This window comes from Entelurus aequoreus, linkage group LG24, assembly GCF_033978785.1.
Source record: "Entelurus aequoreus isolate RoL-2023_Sb linkage group LG24, RoL_Eaeq_v1.1, whole genome shotgun sequence".
In the NCBI taxonomy this organism is placed as follows: domain Eukaryota; kingdom Metazoa; phylum Chordata; class Actinopteri; order Syngnathiformes; family Syngnathidae; genus Entelurus; species Entelurus aequoreus.
The window spans coordinates 21896482-21917530 of NC_084754.1; the positions used below are offsets into that span (position 1 = coordinate 21896482).

The following is a 21049-nucleotide window of genomic DNA, read 5'->3' on the forward strand; positions in this document are numbered from 1 at the left end:
AACTCAAAGTCCTCCTGGTTGTGTTGCTGCAGCCAGCCGCTAATACACCGATCCCACCTACAGCTTTCTTCTTTGCTGTCTTCATTGTCCATTCAACAAATTGCAAAAGATTCACCAACACAGACGTCCAGAATACTGTGGAATTTTGCGATGAAAACAGAGCTGTTTGTATTGGGACACAATGGTGACCCAATACTTCCGCACACTCCGCGACGTCACGTGCAAACGTCATCATACCGAGACGTTTTCAGACGGATATTTCCCGGAAAATTTAAAATTGCACTTTATAAGTTAATCCGGCCGTATTGGCATGTGTTGCAATGTTAAGATTTCATCATTGATATATAAACTATCAGACTGCGTGGTCGGTAGTAGTGGGTTTCAGTAGGCCTTTAAGCGATTTGCGAAAACTCCAGCAAAAAACAATCATTTGGAACCAATTTCCCAGCAGCTAAGCAACATTTGATTTCACACTATGCCTTGCAAATTCATGGTGCCATCCACAGCCTTTTGACACTCCAAGATCAAATTATACTCTTCTAAATAAAAGTTAAATCCCACAAAATGATGAGCTTGAGATGTGTAGGCATGTCCCAACTTTTCCATTTCCAATACGATACCAATATTGGCTAATACCAATATTGATCATTCCAGTGTGGAATGTTAGAAAAGGCTTGATCAAGTAAAATTATTCAAACAGAGAACAAAAGGTGTGGAAAAGAACCAACATATGTGTAACTGTCTGGAATAGATTTATGCACTGCAAATTATTTGCCACTTGCCAAGGTTTAAAATGTTATTTTGTTTAAAGATTCTGCAACATTTTGAGGATGTCCAATTTAAGAATTGCAAGTTGAATAAAGTTAAAGTTAAAGTACCACTGATAGTCACACACACACAAGGTGTGGTGAAAGTACCCTCTGCATTTGACCCATCCCCTTGTCTGGTAGAAAATGGATGGATGGAACCCCCAAATCCAACCCTTGATGCTGAGTGCCAAGCAGGGAGGTAATGGGTCCCATTTTTATAGTCTTTGGTATGACTCGACCGGGGTTTGAACTCACAACCTACCGATCTCAGGGCGGACGCTCTAACCACAAGGCCACAGAGCAGGTTTAATGCCTGTTTTCAAACCAAAATACTTATTTCTATCTTAAAGTACCAGTAGCGTGGAAAACAAGTTGACTTACAATGCTTAATTGTGTTTCATTGTATCCATTAAAGGCCTACTGAAACCCACTACTACCGACCATGTAGTCTGATAGTTTATATATCAATGATGAAATCTTAACATTGCAACACATGCCAATACGGCCGAGTTAACTTATAAAGTGCAATTTTCAATTTCCCGGGAAACTTCCGCTTGAAAACGTCTATGTATGATGACGTATGCGCGTGACGTCACAACGGCAACGGAAGTATTGTTGTCACCATACAAATTGCTCTGTTTTCATCGAAAAATTCCACAGTATTCTGGACATCTGTGTTGGTGAATCTTTTGCAATTTGTTTAATGGACAATGGAGACTGCAAAGAAGAAAGTTGTAGGTGCTATCGGTGTATTAGCGGCTGACTACAGCAACACCAACACCAGGAGGTTGTGTTGTGTTTTGAGCAGGATAACAGACGCGCTACCGTGAGTATAGCTTTGGCTTCCAAACATTTGATCGCTTGCCCGTACGTGCGTGTCGCTATGTGCATGTCACGTACGTAACTTTGGGGAAATATATGTTTCTTGCCGACTCTGATGGCGGCCGGGGTGTCGTCGAAAGCTACAACGCCCGCCGCCGCTCCGTAGCTAAGTTAGCTTCAATTGTTAAGCTTCGCCAAGCTGGAAATTATTAACTGTGTAGTTACATGTCCATGGTTTAATAGTATTGTTGATCTTCTGTCTATCCTTCCAGTCAGGGATTTATTTATTTTGTTTTTATCTGCATTTGAGACAGATGCTATCACGTTAGCTCAGTAGCTAAAGAGCTACGCAGATGTATTGTCGTGGAGATAAAAGTCACTGCGAATGTCCATTTCGCGTTCTCGACTCTCATTTTCAAGAGGATATAGTATCCGAGGTGGTTTAAAAATACAAATCCGTGATCCACAATAGAAAAAGGAGAGAGTGTGGAATCCAATGAGCCAGCTTGTACCTAAGTTACGGTCAGAGCGAAAAAAGATATGTCTTGCACTGCATTCTAGTCCGTCACTCTAATGTTCCTCATCCACGAATCGTTCATCCTCGCTCAAATTAATGGGGTAATTGTCGCTTTCTCGGTCCGAATCGTTCTAGCTGCGTTGAAAACAATAGGAAAATATGAGGAAGTGAACAACTGACTACGTCACACTACTTCCGGTAGGGGCAAGGCTTTTTTTTTATCAGAGACCAAAAGTTGCGAACTTTATCGTCGTTGTTCTATACTAAATCCTTTCAGCAAAAATATGGCAATATCGCGAAATGATCAAGTATGACACATAGAATGGATCTTCTATCCCCGTTTAAATTAAAACAATTCATTTCAGTAGGCCTTTAAATACAAGCCAAAATAATACGATCCTTGTTTTTTTGCTGATATCGGGCCGATATCTGATGTCAATATCAGATCGGTACAGCCCTAGTGTGAAGTAATACAAGTTAATGATGAGAAGTTTGGTTCAACGGTGGAATAATTGAACAGCACAGGGTTTTAGGCGAGTGTACTCAGCATATATTGAGAAATAAATGGCCCTTTTTTGTAAACTGACAGCTGATGTATCGGTGTGACTTTCCTCATACTGGTCTTTTTGTTGCTGGAGGCATTCATCCACAGCCCTGAACCTCCATGGGCAGCCTGGGCAAATACAATTGGGGCTATGATCTATGAGGGTAACTGTTGACTCTGAGGAGGTGGATCAAGCGCTGCCTGGTGCAGATCCTGGCAGGAGCCTTTCATACCAGTTTCCCTAACCTGTGGCAGAGACAGCTGAGGACACTCTGGCTTTCAGAGTGTGCGGAGCTGGAGAGAAGATGTGATTTTTCACGACCAGGCCTAAAACTCAGTCGGGTCTCAGCCTCAGGACTTCCTCCTCATCTGCTAAATACCTCTTAAAGGTTTACCAAAGGCTGAGACACGGAAACACATTTTGAAGGCTGAGTCCCCTAAGGCAGGGATATTCGACTAAATTGTTTTTGGGGCAAAGCTAAGGACCAGAGGCCAGTTTTCTCCCTATTAGTCTTATTTTGTATATTCTAGAGCAGTGGTCCCCAACCACCGGGCCACGGCCCGGTACCGGTCCGCGGACCGATTGGTACCGGGCCGCACAAGAAATTAAAAAAAAAATATATATACTTTTTTTTTTCTTTTTTTTTTAATGAAATCAACATAAAAATCACAATATATACATTATATATTAATATAAATCAATACAGTCTGCAGGGATACCGTCCGTAAGCACACATGATTGTATTTATTTATGTAAAAAAAAAAAAAAATTTAAAAATACTTTTTTTTTTTTTAAATACACCCAAGTTTTGCCAGTATGGTGGCATTCCCGGGTTGGATTTGGCCCCTGGGCCGCCTGTTGAATGGCCCTGCCCTAAAGGCTGTGCCATTACATCTCAGCTTCACCTTCCCTTCCCATTTGACTTAAAACCCGCAGCTATTGCGTGGGATGATGTATTCAGAAACTAATAACTTTTCATAAGATTGCTGTATATACCTGTCATTAACCTCTTGATATGACTGAACTATAGGATGGTTTCGATTAAAAGCTTTTTGCAAAAAAAATAGAGGAGAGCGGTTGACTCTCTAAATCAGGGGTGTCAAACTCATTTTAGATCGGGGGCCACATGGAGAAAAATCTACTTCTAAGTGGGCCGGACTGCTAAAATCACGGCACGATAACTTAAAAATAAAGACAACTTCAGATTGTTTTCTTTGTTTAAAAATAGAACAAGCACATTCCGAAAATGTACGAATCATAATGTTGTTGTTTTTTTTACACTTACATGTTGTGGTTAATAGTATTCCATCTTTATTTGTCGTTATTTATACTTTCTGAATAAATTATGTGATGATGTTCATCAGTCAACTCATTGGTGTTAATTTTCAATCTATCACGATAAAAAAATAGTATCATAGTCAAATGACAGGATGTTATTTATGTAGTTTGCTCATTTTCCTCGACTGGTGCACTAACATCATGTGGTTTATTTTTTTACATAGGTAGCATCATCTACAAAGATACAAATAATTGCTATTTCAACATCTAGTGGACACATTTAGAACAGCAGTTTCTTTCATTCAAAAATTTTGGCTCATTTTTATACTTAGCAAACTCATCCCGCGGGCCGGGTAAAACCTGTTCGAGGGCCTGATCCGGCCCGTGAGCCGTACGTTTGACACCCCTGCTCTAAATGCATTAAATCCAGGTATATACATTATATAAATACATTTTGGAGCATACTGTGTGGCTGTCTGATTCTCACCAGGCTTGCACACCAAAAACAGATTTTCAAAAAATGCAGTGAATGTGAGCCAGTGAAAGTCCATTAGATGTTGAAGTAGGGCCAAAATATTTCTTTCCACATTTATAGTGTTCACATTTTTCCGGCGGGAAAAAAATTCAGCATATTACGTTCAAAATTGTACGTAGTTGACGAATAAAACCCATTTTCAAGCTCTGTCCGTATCTTATGCCTCACCCGCTTGAATTTTACGATGCAGTTCGACTCACCTTAAAGTGAAGTGAGAACTTTAAAATGTGCTTAGAAATTTGTTTTCTATTATTTCCTGGAGTTAAAACTAAATCCTCATTAAAAAAAAAAAAGGTTGTCTCTTCAGTTGCTTTAGGATATCATAGTAATGGAAAGCAGAAAAGTAGGTCAGATTGAAGTTCCCCAGAAATGGCTTTTTGGTGCTAAACCGTAGCTTTCATCTGGTCTGACCTCAAAAAGAAGGAGCAGCAGTGGTGGCCAATGTAAACTGAGACCTGAGAGGCAGTGTCTGGGATGAGGAGAGGCAACAACCGTCACGGTGCCCAATTTTAAAGTCTAACGACTGACCCAATAATCCATGATATTCTTCCATGATCTAAGCCTTCTCTAGCAAAATCATAAACACTATAACGCAGTGTCTCTGTATTAAAAGAGCCTGTGAATCATTTACCAACTGTCAACTTTTTGGACACTTGTGCTGCATTTGTGTCATCTTCTACTGTTGTCTGCCTAAACAAAAAAACTGTGTGTGTTTGACGGAAGGATTTATGTGAGGACTAGAGCATGTGCTATACATATAATTTGTTTATTTACGTTTTGTCATTATTAAAAAAGTTTAGGGTGAGTTACCCTGACAATATGAGGCTGGCAATATGTGAAGTGTCTGTACTTTGGCCCTGGAAGCATCATTGCAACATGATGCAATAGTGCTCTCTGCTGGTTAAACCGAGGAGAGAAAAGTGGCCTTTCCACATAAAAGTAATTTTTTTTTAAATTTTGTTTTGGCATTTTTCTGAAGCCAATAACACTGCTGTTCTTTTTACAAGCTGTACTAATGCATTCATGAATTTTTGTAAGTTCAAGTACTTAAAAAAAGACTTATCCTGCTATGAATAATGAGTGACGCTTTGCTGATGTAGTTACAAAGGTTATTATCATAATTACGATAACACAGCATAGACTTACCATTTGATTTTTTGTGTTTCTCCAGGTTGGATTTGCTGGGATGCCAGATCATCAGATCACAATGACGGTCAAGAGATGAGCCTGCAACAGGCAGCCCTGTCCCTCCACTTCCTGCCACTGGATTTTTGCTGATTGATGCAATCCAGAAGACGATGCCTCAGCCATCCGGACACCTCTTCTGAACAGCACACCTTTCCAGCACTCACCGTGCACCATGGCAGGAGAGACTCAGCAAATTCACGCTGTTAAAGAGCTGGGCACTAAGTCCAAACTGCAGGATGAGGGCACAGCGGTGGAACAACGCAGTGACAAAACCACAGAGGAATCTTCCGAGCACTTTTCAAGCACAGACACTGATGCCAGAGCCGGCAGCAGAGAGCCCAAACTTGACAAAGTAAAGAAGGAGCGGGGCGGTACACAGCAGCGTGAGGCAGTTATTCGGCCACAACAGGCAGGCAAGATTGACTTCAGCTCGTTGCAGAACAGATCAAAGTTTGCCACTGACAGAACCTGGTCCAGTGTCAAAGGAAGTCCCCAATCACCAAGTGGAAAGGGGCGCGGTAGAGACAAGAGCAAGCGGTCTGGAAAGTCAGAGCGCGGCAACACACAGCACCTATACAGTCTCAGCATTACCAACCCTCGCTCCAACCTCAACATTGGGATTGCCTACCCACAGCAGAAGGTTTCACCAGCAACAAAACTGGACACCGCCCGTGGCCCAGTATCGGGCAGCTACAGATTCCACACTCCCAGCATACCAGAGAGAGAAGTTGAGATACAGCAAGAAGAACTGAACTTCAGTCATTCTTTCCAAGAGGCCTCATCAAACCTTACCTCTCCAAGCTATACCTCACAGGCACTGGGATCTTCAAGTAGGACGTTGTCCCACCAGCATCTTCCTGTGTCACAGAAACAGCAGTCTGCCGCAATGGAAAACAGCATTGCACAGTCAGGCAGTCAGCTGATCTTGACTGACTTTCAGCTGAATGCCTCTAATGCATGGCAGTCCCCTGAAAGGACTTTTAATGGTGCTAACTATGCTTCATCGCAAAAATCCACTGCTCATACGGACACCAACAAGACTAATAACATTGTACCTGGTTCATTTCAATATGGATATAATTTTTTGGAAGAGTCTACCTCTGACTCTTTTCCCTGTGAACAGAACCCACAATCCCAAGACTTTACAGACTCCTCTGTTGGTTCTATTCATGGGACTCATAATTCATGTTCTTTTTTGCCTGTAGAGGGGCCAAGTGTTGCTCAGAACAACACTAAGTTCAGTAATGAACAGCAGCCGGAGACCAGAAGCTCTTATCCTCACACCCAGCAGTCACAGTTTATTCAAGGGGTGGCAGCTTCTGTTCATTGTCCAAGAAATCTGAGTGATGACTCAGCCAGCAGTGACAGCACCACGGTTTCCATCCCGCAGCAGTCGGACCACGGGAAGACTGCCCTTCCAGAAGCCAAAGACAATCCCGGACAGGTCAATGGTAAAGATTCAGCGATCGCAGCTGGGATTAAGAGGAACTGTGCCCCCAAAGACACAACTGCCAACCAAAGAACACACATCCAAGCAAGTGTACACCACACAAGAAATATTTTACACACGCAAGGAACACAAATGCACTTTCTTAGCAAAACATTAAACAGTTCTGCAGTTAATCATGTTCACACAGGCACAGTGCAATTTGATAAAAACATAAATAATAAGGTTTTAAATGGGTTGACACAGTCCTGGGAGGGGCCTAGTAAGACATTTTTACCTGTGGCACAAAACACAATTCAGTACAGTGATGTGACTGAAAAGTTCCAGTTTCAGAACCAGTCGGCACCTGACAAAAGGATAAATTTATCGAAAGACAACAGAATGCCATGGCAGCCAATACGGCCACCTACTGCGAACCAAAATCAAGTATCAAGGCAAATAAGTAATCAAAAAGTGTCTTACAATGTTTCTCCCTCTGAGTGGCAGGATGATTGTAAATCACATAACAATAGTTTGCTGAAAACCGGTGGTTCTTTTCCAAACAGCAGAACTAGCGAAGGCTTTTCTAACCAAAGACAGGAGACTGTCAAACAGGTCTCAACATTCAAAGTAGAGATGAGCCATGCACAGCTAAGTGAATCTAAAAATAAGGCTTTATATTTTGGGCTCAACCAGTCTATCCCAGTACCTTCTTCCAGAAGCTATAGCTATCCACCATTACAAGTTCCACCCATGAGCCTCATGATGGTGTCACCCTATGAATCACCTTTACCCTCCCCAGCTCATACTCCTGCTTCCAGTAGTACTTGTTCCTCCCTCTCCCCTGTTTCCACCAGCCCAGTAAACAGCACTTCTGAGGATAGTCAGATGTCAAAATCAGGAGCCCCCCTCCCTTTTTATCAACAGCCAGCCCAGTCCAAAACCCAGTTAGCACCCGATCACTTAAACACCCACCCTCATCAGTTTCATGCGGAAACTCAGAGAAACCTTACCTACGCCCCAGGCCGAGACAAAGACAACATGATGAGATATCTTCAAAACAACACACAGCCAAAGACAACAATAGATGGTAGCAAAGGTTACATGGACAGTTTTGGGATGGAGCATCATCAGCCTCCTCCGCCTTACTCTGCACATCAGCTGTTCGCCACTTCGTTAGCCAATGCTAATCTTGACCAGTTAGACGTACTTCTGACTTGTAAGCAGTGTGATCAGAATTTCCACAATGTTGCTTCATTTCTAGGACACAAGCAATACTGCACACAGCCAAGCATCCCAAAGATAGAAGACAACGGGAAGTTCCACACAGAACCAGCAAAAACAGCGTTACCTGCATCAAATGTGTCTATGTCAAGATGTCCTTCTGACCTTCATCTTTCTCTGTTGGGCCTTAACAAGAATGGAGAACTGATATCGGAAAGTGAAGCAAAAGCTGACTGCAAGGATGATCCGATGAAACTTAACTTGTTCTCTGGTTCTGGGAACCACCCTGTTCCCCTCCCTGAACTGGAAATGGAGGATGCCAAGTTAGACAGCTTAATTACAGAAGCTCTGAACGGGCTTGGCTATCAGTCAGACAATGCAGAGATAGACAGTAGTTTTATTGATGCATTCGTTGACGACGACCTCAACACTGTCAAATTAACAAACAAACAGTGTGTGAAAACAAAAGAATCTGTCTTATTTGAGAACAAAGATAGACAGGCAGCAGATGACAGCGGGTCTTCCACACAAAAGTATTTTTATGACACCAATCATGACAGCCAAAAGAGAAATAAGCCATACAGCGACAGCAAACTTGAGAAAACACCTCTGAATTTTGAGCATGATAAGAAAACAAACATGAAAAAAGAGACCTCTCCTAAAAATCCCAAAAGTGCCTCAAGGGAAAATAATAGGGAACAAGCCAGCAAAGGGAAAGAGGCAAGAAAAGTGTACAAGAGTGAAGATGAAAGCACGAATACACCAAGATTTCTCCTATCCAGCACATTTTCCGAGCGCTGTGCTGTTAAAAGCGTTCAGGACAGTTCTGCACTCATACAGACCTCCACATCTCCAACCTCACGGACTGCAGTGAAAGAAAGCAAGCGGAGAAGCACTGGGGGCGGCACATGGAGCAAAGAACTTATACATAAAATAGTTCAACAAAAGAATAAAATCAATAAGCTCCACGTTAAAGGTAGTAAAAACCTCCAGTTTTCCTTGGTGATGGAAAGGCTGACCCCTACTGTGCAGAACCCAGCATTTGGAGAGTATGATTATGTTTCAGACACAGACGATGAGTGTGAGCCCGTAAAGATAGCAAGCCAAGGCCGACTGAACCAAAGCAGTCGCTGTAAATACACATACACTAAAGAGTGCAAATGGCGAGCGAGGAGTGAGAGGGACCAAGCAGCCTGGAGACAGGAGTCAAAAGAGTGTTTTGAGGTGAAAAAAAGTGAAGAGATTTCTCTTTCACCTGAAAAACACCGTTCCTATAGACACAAGAGGAGGGGTAGCAGGTCATCGACAAGCAGTGAACTCAGCACATCTGTGAGTGTTTCAAGCGACAGCATTAACAGCCCTAAAAGCATCGAACGCACTGAATTGGACTGTGAGAGAAAGGCAGACATTAAAAAGAAAGACTCTCCAGAGCGGAAAAGCAATGAAAGGTGCTCCCCGCAGAAGTCGTGCAAAGACACTGGCACGCTAGCACTGACATTCACAAAATCAGTGAAGAGATGTAATACAGACAGAGCCAATATTTTTGGCAACAAACATAGCACAGAAAACCAAACACAGTATTTTCCAAATGCAGAAATTATTGATCCAAGGCCATCCTCAGCAGTGACAGCCTTTGAAAAAGAATCATTTAGCAAAGCAAACGAGACGATTTATCATAGCAAAGAAAATGCCCCAACAGTCACCTTGTGTAAAAACGCACTAGAATGCACAGACAATCTGCGCTCAAAAGAAGAAGACAACAAGCCATTACAGTTTCGTTCACACTCCCCCACTTGCAACAAAGAAACAGATTCCAGTATTGACAAAGGCACAAAGGTGAAAAGAAGACGGAGACCCCACTCCACACAGATAGAAGTGTCTGAAAACACTACATTTAAAGAACAGAGCAACAGTGTCTGCATGGCAAAAGAAGCCATTTCTTTAGTCAATGAGCTACACACACAACAGCCTGCATCTCTTTGCACCACACTGATGGATGAAGTGTGTCTTTCGCCAAGTGGCAACCAGGGTCCTCTCATACAAAAAGACGCAATCCACCTCATGCCCTACTCCATGGACCAGGACCAGGGCCTCATGAAGTCTCCTCTTACATTTGACACATCGTCAATGTTTGGGGACCTCGCAGCATTTGACAGTGGCCTTTACTCTGACATGCCAAAAGAGAGCTTCCATTCATTAGAGAACACCATTGACAAAAAGGAAGAGTTTGTGTCCTCGTTTTCTCCTTTTCTGGAACAAAGAGACTGGAACCTAATTGTAAGCCCAGTGCTACCAGATGAGATTTCTCAATACAAAGGCAGTTTTGATAAGGGAAATGAAAAGAAACCAGATTACAGTGATGTGCCTTTGTCTTTGCCAGAAAAAATTATAGACTACAGTGCAAATTTGAACAGCTGTGCTTCAGAGGATGAGTTAGAAATAAAGCGGATCGTGAACGAACTTGAAAACCAGCTGCAGACAACAAAGATGGAAACCCCACTCAGGCAAGAGGACCCAAAGCAGCTGCAAATGAGCAAATTCTCACCTTTACGGCTGAGTGAAGAGTCAGAGAATGATACCATAGATGCTCCGGTGCCTTCAGAGACTTTCACTGAACCAGAACTTCCATGGAGCAGTCCATTCCAGTTTGACCTGGTGGACCGACACAACAGTCCCCACAGTACTATTCACAGTGAGGCTGGGACCCTTGAGCAATACACTGAGACGGAGACTGATGTTTCAAATACAATAATCCCACTCTCGCCGCTCCATAATGACCGCAAGCCAGAGGAAAGAAATACAGAAACAGTGATTGCAAGTGAAACAAAAGATGTCTTGGAACAAAATCAGTACACAGAAAACCTGATGAAAAATCTGGAGGTCATATCTGATTCCCTATTCAAAAATAAATCCATTATATCAGAACACAGAGAGCCAAATGTCACTTTTCCTGCAAGTCCACAACAAGAAAGCGAGTGTGGGTCTAGCGATATAGCGGAGAAAGAGAATCACAGTGAAAAGGAAGCAATTACTGGGGCACAGAATACATTTTCCCCTTCAAATATCAAGGCGCAGAAGGACAATGTTGAATTCATTCTGAAAGAGTCACATTCATCTCTCCCTCACAATACAGCCCACACAATCGATGTACACCAGCAGATTACATCACAGCCAAGTGAGCCCTCAGAAAATGGTATTAACAAGGCTGAGATGGAATTCATTTCAGATGGGCTTGTACCTGAGGAGAGTAAGCTGATTGAATCTTCGTATTGCTCTAGTGTGGTGGATTCACATGCCGATGAAGACAGTAACGCAGACAGAACTATGAAGGTGGTGCCTCTAAGTTGTAACAGTCCACGACATGTGACAGTTAGTTATGAAGAAACAGACGCAAACAATAGCGGCCAGCCTTCACCAGTAGACATTTGCAAGTCAACAGGGATTGTGGTGAAAACAGGAGAGCAATCCACTGATAGCCACTTGAATCCTAAAAATATTGATTTATTAAAGTGTGAGCAGTCTGAAAGTACCACCAAAAGCAGACATAGTTTAGTTAATCACAATTTAACTCTAAAGCCTGACCTGTCAGTGGACGTCGTCACCACAGGCAAACCCTGCAGCCCAATTCTGGTCGAAAGCAACGCAGAACATTCTAGAACATGCATAACCTTTCAAGACATCCACTCAATAGGACCAAACAGTCAGCTGGTCTTTATCCAGAAGGACAGCATCAATGACAATGATGCTAAAAGTAGCCCCTTCAAATCCCCTCAACTGAATGACTCATTAAAAACTGAACCAAGTCCTGCTTTCCATAGCATTCATAAACCAGAGAATATTTTAAATGTTCACGACATTAGAGAAGATCTTCCTGTGGATTTTATGGCAAGCCACCAGAATTCACCATGCAGAGAGGATGTGGAAGGAGGCCAGTGTAGCTTTCTACACACCTATTCACCTTCTAGCCCTCTTTTAACAACACAGACGGAAATGGACATCGGAGACACTCAACAAAGTAAATATAACAGCGCTGTTGACCAAAATTCAGTTAAAAAAGCAACATCACCTGCTGCCAAGCCTGAACACCAAACAGAGGACTGTGATGAAACTGCAACAGCAGAAATTGAATATTTAATTAGCCCACCACATCTGGAACTGCCCAATTCTGACACCAACATACCTTCTCCACTTCCTGTGTCCTGCACGGTTGAACCACCAGTGCTATTAAATGGCCTGGACAAAAGGGATTCATCATATGATTTCAAGCTGAGTCCTCTAAACAACAAGAACAACTCAGATGAGCCTCCAGAGCTGACACAATATGACTACATACCAATCTCCAGTTCACTAGAAGCACCAGTCATTGACGGTCTGAATTATAGATGTTTTTCATTGGGTCTAGCATCTGAAGTCCAATGCACAAATTCCTCAGCTGGTATTGCAAATAAAGATGTGAAGGTTAGACCCGCTCCAGATGACTCTATCAAGCTGACTATGCTTAGAAAAGTTGAATCATCATCATTAGCAGAGGCAGAGAGCAGCGCACTTTCACTGCAAAACATTTCAGATTGTCTGCTCAGTCCTAAGCCACCCATCCTCAGTGAAAGTGGACCAGCAGTGGACCTTAGTGAGTGTTTCAAAAAAGTAACATCACCAAAAATGGGTCACAACAACCCTCAGCAGGGCAAAGTTCTCTGTGAAATCTGCTTCATGTGTTTCAGAACTGTGCCAGGTTTGAAGAGACATAAGGTCATGAAACATGTGGTCAGAAATGAAAAACCTATTGGCCCACAAAGCACAACAGTGTGCCATCAGGGGACTTCGCTTATTTATGAAGCATCACAAGAGGGAGAGAAGGAACACAAAGATGATTCACAGCCCTACCAGACCAGAATAGATGAGATGACGGAGACAAATGGCACCCTAATATTGAAAGAATCGGAGACTGAGTCATCCACAAATAAAATGGCAGCTGATACAAGTACAGTGGCTCGAGATGAAACGGGGAATAACAAGTCTGTATTGCTGTCCAAAACAAAAAAGAACAGCAAAGTTCGAAAGAACAAAAATAACGAGGAAAACTCAAAGCTTGACCCGTTCTCAGATGATCTTTTGAATATATTAAAAACAGACCTCCTTCAGGCAATAACTCCTGATTTTAAAAGCAATGGTTTGCAGGAACAAGAACCTCCTGACAGACATGGAGCGGAAACAGAGAAAACACTTCACTGTCTGACTTCAAACTCTGGCACAGAGACTGCGTCCAAAACTAAAGAGACGACTCTTACAAGTGAAACTGTAGGATTCAATGGACTCACAGATACAGACCAGATCATATGCACAGGCCTCAATGAGGAGGTCAAAGTTGAAGGATGTACAAATGGTGAGGTGGAAAATGCTCCTTTTATAGAGGAGATCACAGAAGAACACAACGTAAATAGTCAATGTCATGTGGAAGAGGTCAGTGAACACGGACACTCGGAGGGGAGCATTACCCAAGAGAATCTTAAAAAAGTACCTGTGGAGGTCAAGTGTGAGCAGAACAGCATCTCTTCAGACAAGCAACATTCTCTCACTTGTTTGTCCCCAGCTCCTCTCACTCCTTCTGGCATAAGTCCTGATTTGAAGGCCTTACTTGATGACGACACCATCTTCTCACAGTTGTTTCCCAGAGATGAAGACGCAAAGAGGAAAAAGTGCCCAAGGGTATATAGCAAAAGGAATAAAAAACAGAAGATTTCATCTGATACAGATGTCACTCAGGATGACCCGCCTCCACCAGAAGCATTTACACAAGATAAAAACCTCCGCATAGAGAACCAAGATGTTAAGGCATTTAGTGACAACCCAACTAAACCCTGTGAATATGCAACCATATCTATTGATGATACCATTATGTTGAATATGTGCCACAACAGTGCATTGAAGGTCCCTGATGTCACACCAGTGTCAGATGGGAAACAAAATGATCAAGAATACAACACAAAAGATTTAAGCATCAACCCTTTGAATCCATTTCAAAGCACTGTTGATAAAACTTCCATTGAGTGGAGTGGCATCAATGCGGAGCCTATAGTGACCCCTGAGCCTGTCATCTGTAAAGCAGATGCGCCAAACTCACCTGGTGACGTCTACACTGTGGAGCAGAGTGTCTCAGACAGTGGACACAGCATTGACATTCAAAACATCAACACCACATTTCAGCTTCCTGAAATTCAGTTCTTCGAGTCGAACAAAGATGTCACTGTGGCTCCTCCCCCTGCAAGCACTGATGTGGAGAACAAGGATGATGAAAAGTCTAAAAAACCTACGGACCGGCGAGGCCGAAAGCGACAAGAAGGTGGAATAAAAGTCAAAGATAAGCAGTACAAGTGCAAAGTGTGCTTCACTTGGTTCCTCACTCTTGGCGAACTCAACTTTCACAAGCTGTCACACAATCCGTCCCCGCCTCCGACCTGCTACATGTGCGTTCAGCGTAAGTTCAGCTCCAGGGAGCAGTTGAGAGACCATCTGTGGGAGAAACATGCCAAGAACAAGACAGGGATTTGGACATGCGGAATGTGTTTGAAGGAGATCTCAGATGTGTGGATGTATAATGAGCATTTACGAGAGCATGCCACTCAGTTTGCCCGCAGGGGTCAGACTCAGGGCTCTATGTTGGCCATTCCAGGCTGCTTCATGCAGGAGACTGCCGTCAAGAACTTCATCACCTCCATCATGCAACACCGGCCCAACAAAGCCAACAGAGAGTCCAGCAAAGCCACTAAAGACCAGGAGAAAGCATTCACTGCAGATGGCACTTTGGAAGATGGGAAAACCTCAGATGGGCCTGAGCGGAAGCTTAACAAACCCAAAAGCAGCAGCGGAAGAGGCAGCAACAAGAACACACTGACACCTCTGGAGGTCCTCCACAAAACAGAAGCACCGAAAAATGTGGAGATGCATCCAAACTGCAAGGACCCTTCCAGGGACTGTCACCACTGTGGGAAGCGCTTCCCCAAACCGTTCAAACTCCAGCGACATCTGGTGGTCCACAATTTGGAGAAGATTTTCCTGTGTCATAAATGTCCCGTCTCCTATCAAGAAGCCCAGGACCTCAAAGAACATCTAAAGACAGCACACGAGGAGGCGGGCGAGCCCGACTCCAAACACACCACCCTCTACACCTGCGAGCTCTGTGCTGATGTCATGCATGTGATCAAAAAGTCCTTCATCTGCAGCACCTGCAATTACACCTTCTCTAAGAAGGAGCAGTTTGATCGTCACATGGAGAAACACCTGTCGGGGGGCAACAAAATCTTCAAATTTAGAGGCGTTCACAGGCCTGTCAAAACGTCTTTGCCCAGAGAAGACGACAGTGATTCCCCTGTGAGTAAAAAAAGAAGAATTATTTCCGACAGCCTGCAGGAGAACAGCACAGACAGCGGCATTGCCAGCGTGTGCTCGCTGCACCACGGTCAGACCTCAGAGGCCGCTAAAGTGTCCATGTTGGATGACTCCACACAGACCCCCACGTACGACTACCGCAGTGACACAAATGTGAAGACGGAGGACATTGCTGATGATTACTCTGTTCTACTTGTGGAGCTGGAGAAATGTATTTCTGTGAGCTTGAGTGAGTCTGCTGCCCCCAAGGAAGAGGAAATTGATCGAACACTCGCAGCTAACCTTGACAAAGAAGCTAATGGGGAATCGACAGCTGATGTGAAAGAGGAGAAAGAGTCTGTGTGCATTAGAGTAGAGACCACCCAGTGGCCAGCATCTCAACAGAACTGCAGCGAGGGGGAAGAGCCGAGTAAAGCAGATATAGACTCAGCAAGTGGCCACACCGAGAAAAGTGAGTCGCTTCCACTGAATAAAGACTTTTTGAGCAGCCTTCGAGAACACCAGGTGACGGCAAAGAGACCTGAGTCACAATTAGCTTCTGACATGACGGAGCAGCAGAGGGAAGACGAGCGTCATCCACAGAGAGTCAGCAGGCAGCAAGCGGAACTAAAAGACAAAGGTGGTCCCATCAGGACCAGCGACAACACCAGAAGCAGCGTAAAGGTGACAGATTCAACGCAAGTCCTCCACTCCAAGTCTTCTCCCAACACAAATGAGGATAAAGAAACCCAAAGATCTCAGAAGAAGAGGAAAGACATGAAATCTCCAAACTGCATACAAAGAGTTTCCTCCCCAGCGACTCAGGAAAACTTTGTCATGGACTCTCGGCCCAAGAAGAAGTATCACCCCAGCAAGTGCCTGAATCCTTCCATGCAAAGAAAATCAGACGCCGCCAACGACTATGCCGTTTTCTCCTCAGTGCGTGATGACGTCGTCAGCAACAAGATCGTCTCCAAGTGCAAGACCTCAACCTTGGGGTTGCAATTGAAAAGAAGTTTGTTAGATAGCTGTACGCCAAAGAAAGCTGACATGGTAGCCCCTCTTGGCAGGGACTACAAAAGCAAAAAAGGACACATGGGGCGGCCACTGCACACCTCCATTTCCAAAGTGTCCTCTGTTCCTATGAACAATTCCTTGAACAAGTCCAGGCCAAAGCAGGAGTTGAGGTCCGTGGAGAGCCACTCCTACAGGACAGCAGAGTCCCAAAACCACCTCCTAAGCCAGCTGTTTGGCCAAAAACTCACTAGTTTTAAGATTCCTTTAAGGAAGGACACGTCCGAATCGATTAACTGAGCGGAGAGTGAGGAATCTGTGAATAAAATGGACTTTATGTTTCACAGTTATAAAAGATTTAATTCATTATGGTGAATGAGATTGCACAGCTCTTTTCTGTGAAATGTTTATACTTACATAGTCACTTTATGTCTTCTTTGTACATGTGCTCGTATCACACAAATGTGAGGACAAATGGCAAATATGAATTTTGGTTCCAAAATTGTTAGTCGCAAAATCTTTGCTTTATATATATATATATATATATATATATATATATATATATATATATATATATATATATATATATATATATATATATATATATATATATACAGTATATATATATACAGTATATAGATGGATGGATGGATTATCTGCTCCAGAGATTATATTTCAAATAGTATATATATAGAAAAGGGAAAAAAAATACTTGAAAATGCAGTAAAGTACATCCTTTTTCAGAAGTGCCTCTTCATTTTGCATTCATAACAGACTTATCAGTGCAAAAGGACCAAATGACGTAATTATTGACCTGGACTGTTGTCTTTGTACATGCTTCCCAACATACTATTGTGTATTATTTTTTTTACCTGCACTGCATTGACATTCAATCTAATTAGCCTTTTGTATCAACATACATGGTGCTACATTGTGTTTTATAGTAATGTGAATGCCGATGTCCTCAGAAGGGAACACGAGAGCTGTAGCAGTCACAGCACGTTGATCACAGTGTGTGTTTACTGGTTCTCTGTCGCTTATTTTAAGATACTGTGTAAGCCATCCAAGGGCTCCATCTGTAGGTCGCTGGTCCAAGACAACATTAGGAAAGATTCCATTGTATAAACTCAGGTGCATACAAGGGCATGGCTGTCCTTACACCTGTATTTGGAGTTCTTCCCATGCACTGATAACATCACACATACACACACTCTCTCTCTCACACACACAATCACACCAATTTGTGTTTTGCAACTCCAAACTGTCATACTGAAGAGTATTTACATGGACAAAAAAAAAAAAGGTGCTTTATCTTGTTTATACTGTATGTATCGTATTTTGTATGATATTGTAGGTAGATCGTTGTCTGGTGTCATGCATAATAATATCAAAGTTTTTATTTTAATAATGTGCAAAAGAATGAGCAGAAAGGGAAGTGCAGTCAGTGCCTTGTGCAAGCTGTAAAGTGGATCACTAAGTGCCTATTTTATAGTTGTCATTAAAGATCTGTATCGATCTCTCCTGGCTCTTTTTCTTTTTCTTCGTCCGTCTTCTTGTCCAAAAAAACTTGAATCCCTGCAGATGCAGCCGTCAGCGCCTGCGTCAAACATGGTGCCAGGAGGCAAAAACAGATGCACTTACACACACACACACACACACACACAAAGATGTCTCACAAATGTATCTTTACTACAGGGAAAGTTTTTTTTTTCCAACCATATGTTCTTGTGGAGAGACTTCACTGGCGTCACGTTGTCCTCCCACCACGTGTAAAGTGGCTTCTATTCCTACATGAGTATTTGTCAGCATCACATAGGAATAAAAAGCCATAGTACACACTGGCTTACACACTGAAGGCCGCGTCCCGCGTTCTGTCACTGAATGATGAACTTTTGAAAAAGGGGACAGAAAAAGACAAGAGAGATTGAGTTCATACTGTCAATAAAAGTTTACTGTGCATCATTTGACTGAAACTGAGGAGTAGCAACAGAACCGCTCGTTTTCATTAGTAAGGAGTGAATCTGTATGTAGCAGGACTGTCAAAAATAAGTTAACTCGTGTGATTAATCACCAAAAAAAAATTGGCATTAATCATGCATGAACACAAATTAATCGCACAATTTATTTTGACGGTACATGCTGATCTACGGTCGGTCAGTGATCAATGCATGGATGAGTGAGGCAAATTTCACTTTAAAATACATCTAGACAGGACTTAAAATAAAACTGATAGCAAGTTTTTTTGCAAATAAATGAATGAATGAAATGAGTTCATTTCGGTCATATAATCAACCATTTTGTGTGAGTACAGATTATACATATTTAACAATCATACACATTTACATACAAAAAGAAAAAAAAAAAGAATGACCGAAAAGGAATAGGCTGAAGCCAAGGCTTATATTTGCCTATCCTATACATTCATTGAAAATTAGATTACCTGGAACATCAACGTTCAAAAAAATCAATGGGATGAAAGTAATTGTTACTATATTTTATAATTTACTATTATTTCACCTTTCAAGGCTTTTTTCAACCTTAACAAAGAACTACATGTCTTCAACTCATCACTGAGCTTGTTCCACCATTGAACTCCTAAAACTGAAATACATTTGTATTTTATATTCGTTCTTACTTTACCTATTTCAAAAATAAATATCCCCTGTAAATTATAGTTTTCTCCTCTTAATTTAAATAACTTAAGAATACATAATTGACGTGCATTCGGGTAAAACATTTCATAAATGTTCCTGTATGACATTTTGACAACAATTGAAGTTGCATTTGTATTCAATAATAATAATAATGGATTAGATTTATGAAGCACTTTTGTAGACACTAAAAGTGCTTTACAGAGAGAACTGAAAACACCATCCTTCATTCACTCACATTCACACCATAATGGTGGTAAGCTACATTTGTGGCCACAGCTGCCCTGGTGTAGACTGACTAGAGCAGGGATGTCAAACTGGTTTTCATTGAGGGCCACATCGCAGTTATGGCTGCCATCAGAGGGCCGCTTGTAACAGCGAATAATGTATGAGTTTGCCTCTGGATTGCATAATTAATTACGGTATATAAATTGTTTTATTGTTAAGTTCTTATTTTATTCTGGCAACTTAGCTGCCAGTTTTTCTACCGTAAAAACAAATGTACCGTCTTTCCATTTAGAATAATATACCGTTAAAAACAACAACCGTAGATTTTACAGTCAAAAACTGGCAGCTCAGTCAACAGGATTTTAACACAAAAAACAGTAGTAGTTTTTTTTTCAATTTACAGTAATATGCTGTAACGAACAACGTAAAATGCATTATCATTTTTATTAATTTGATGGGTAGTTTGCTGTAAAGTTGAGTATTTTTATTTATTTTTACTTAGACAAAAACATGTTTGGAAAGTATGATAATATACTGTAATATTTGTTGCAATATTGGATACTATTTAAAATTTAAAAAGGTATGCAATTTAAAGCAGTACTTATATATTTTTCTGTCAAAATGAAAAAAATCAATTACATTTAGTGAGAAAATATTAAGTACTTTATTGACACATATCATCTCCAGGTGTTTGCGGGCCAGATCAAATTATGTTGCGGGCCAGATCTGGCCCCCGGGCCTTGAGTTTGACACCTGTGGACTAGAGCATAGCTGCCAATTTGCACTTACGGCCCCTTTGACCATTATGTCGGAGGACATAACGGCCATGACTAGGATGACAGAAGCTAGAGTTTAATCTGGAACCCTCAAGTTGCTGGCACAGCTGCTCTACCATCTGAGCCACGCCGTCCCGGGGTCTTTTTTTTAAAAGATAATTTATATTAAGCAAGCAAGTAATAACCTGTGGTTAATTATGATAAATTCAAAAGTGTGATTAATCTGATTAAAATCATAAAGCAGCAGTAACATTTATTTTTCATCACAACATAATGTTATTAATAACTATAAAATGACATAATTAATTAGACAGAAAGCGTGGATTATTGGTTAGCATGTCAACCTCACAGTCAGGCCGAGAGTTCGAATCCCTGTGTGGAGTTTGCGTGTTCTTCCTGCACGTGCTTGCATGGAGTTTTTTTCCAGACATTTTACTTTTTCTACACTAAAATCTTTATTAAATGACATATGAAAAAAGATGTGGATATTCTTAGACATGCAAAATGCATTCAATTATCATACCTTCCGTATTCTGTATGGCGTTTCTCTACCTGGCTTTTCTCCAATTGTGCACAGTTTAGAGCACAGGTGTCAAACTCAAGGCCTGAGGGGCATCATTTTATGTGGCCTGCGAAGTCTTTGAAATAAAATGTGTCTTCTTTCTGGCTAA

The 21049-nt window shown here is 41.9% G+C and overlaps 1 protein-coding gene across 1 annotated transcript in view; it reads left to right on the forward strand.

Annotated features, from left to right (window-relative positions):
- LOC133641554 (zinc finger protein 469) overlaps positions 1-17231 on the forward strand; it is a 102471-nt gene extending 85240 nt beyond the window's left edge. Inside the window, exon 2 of the mRNA XM_062035352.1 lies at positions 5678-17231. Within this exon, the coding sequence (XP_061891336.1) occupies positions 5867-17023 (11157 nt within the window). The 5' untranslated portion in view covers positions 5678-5866 and the 3' untranslated portion in view covers positions 17024-17231. The remainder of the gene's footprint in view (positions 1-5677) is intronic.
- The last annotated feature ends 3818 nt before the right edge of the window (positions 17232-21049 follow it).